Source organism: Myotis brandtii, unplaced genomic scaffold (assembly GCF_000412655.1).
Source record: "Myotis brandtii unplaced genomic scaffold, ASM41265v1 scaffold628, whole genome shotgun sequence".
Classification (NCBI taxonomy): domain Eukaryota; kingdom Metazoa; phylum Chordata; class Mammalia; order Chiroptera; family Vespertilionidae; genus Myotis; species Myotis brandtii.
In genome coordinates, this window is record NW_005370403.1 from 157447 (window position 1) to 158567 (window position 1121).

The window sequence follows — 1121 nt, forward strand, 5'->3', positions numbered from 1 at the left end:
AGACTCGGGCAGCTGGGCCCTCCCTGGGCTCAGGCCGGGTGGGCGGGACTGGCCTCCAGCAGCCTGTCTGGCTCGGGAATAACTGGCTTTGCAGCCTTGCCCTGGAGCGCAGTCCCTCCCCGGGCGGCGGGCTGGGAGCCGGCTTTTCCATGGCACCTGCCTGGCAATGCCGTCTCTCTTCCCTGGAGAGGAAGCGGGCAAGGCCGCCAGGAGGGGAGATGGGATTATAGGGTTAAACAAGGAGAAAGAGAAGGAAAGCAGTGACCTGGGTATTTTGGGGGATGGGGTGGCGTTAAGAAAAGAGAAAGGAGACCGGCTGGTGTGGCTCAGTGGTTGAGCGTCGGCCTACGAGCCAGGAGGTCACAGTTCGATTCCCGGTCAGGCACGTGCCCGGGTTGTGGGCTTGATCTGTGTGTGTGTGTGTGTGTGTGGGGGGGGTGGCCACATGCAGGAGGCAGCCGATCAGCGATTCTCTCATCATTGATGTTTCTATCTTTCTCTCCCTCTGCCTTCCTCTCTGAAATCAATAAAAATACATTTTGGAACAAAAATGAAAAGAGAAAGGAAAAAAAATCCACATCCACGTGTCAACCTCCAACCACACTACCACTCAGACCCACAGGAGCCCGGCGCCAGAACCAGGCCATCCTCCCAGGAAGCCCACGGAGACTCGCAGCCCACACCCTTCTCAGGGAAGCGGCCGCGTCCCTGCCCGGCCGGCGGGTCGAGACGGGTCGCCGTGTGAAGATGACTGACCGTTACTGAGCGCGGTGCCGCCCCCGCTGGCCTTCTGCGCGGCACAGAGAGAGCTATGCTCCCACTTCACAGCTGGGCAGACTGAGGTTAGATCCCGTGCCGAGGTCCCACCAGGGGCCTCGCTCTCACTGCCCGAGCGACCACGGTCCCCAAACGGCAGGCTGGGCTCTCTCGGGCGCCGGCGAGAAAGTACCTGGCAGAAGCTGCGCCAGGTCCCTCACGCGGCTGGTGGGGGCCTCGCTCAGGGCTGAGACGTAGAGCTTGGTCAAGGTCTCGGACTGGAAGAGCTGGGGCAGGTGCAGCTCCCACTGGAAGCCCAGGCACTCGAGCGTCACAACTGGGGGGAGAGCAAGGAGCAGAGCTCA

At 61.9% G+C, this 1121-nt stretch overlaps 1 protein-coding gene across 1 annotated transcript in view; it reads right to left on the minus strand.

The window, feature by feature from the left end:
* BTBD16 (BTB (POZ) domain containing 16) overlaps nt 1-1121 on the minus strand; it is a 38197-nt gene that overhangs the window by 30118 nt on the left and 6958 nt on the right. Inside the window, exon 4 of the mRNA XM_005880157.2 lies at nt 950-1093. Coding sequence (XP_005880219.1) covers nt 950-1093 — 144 coding nt within the window. The remainder of the gene's footprint in view (nt 1-949; nt 1094-1121) is intronic.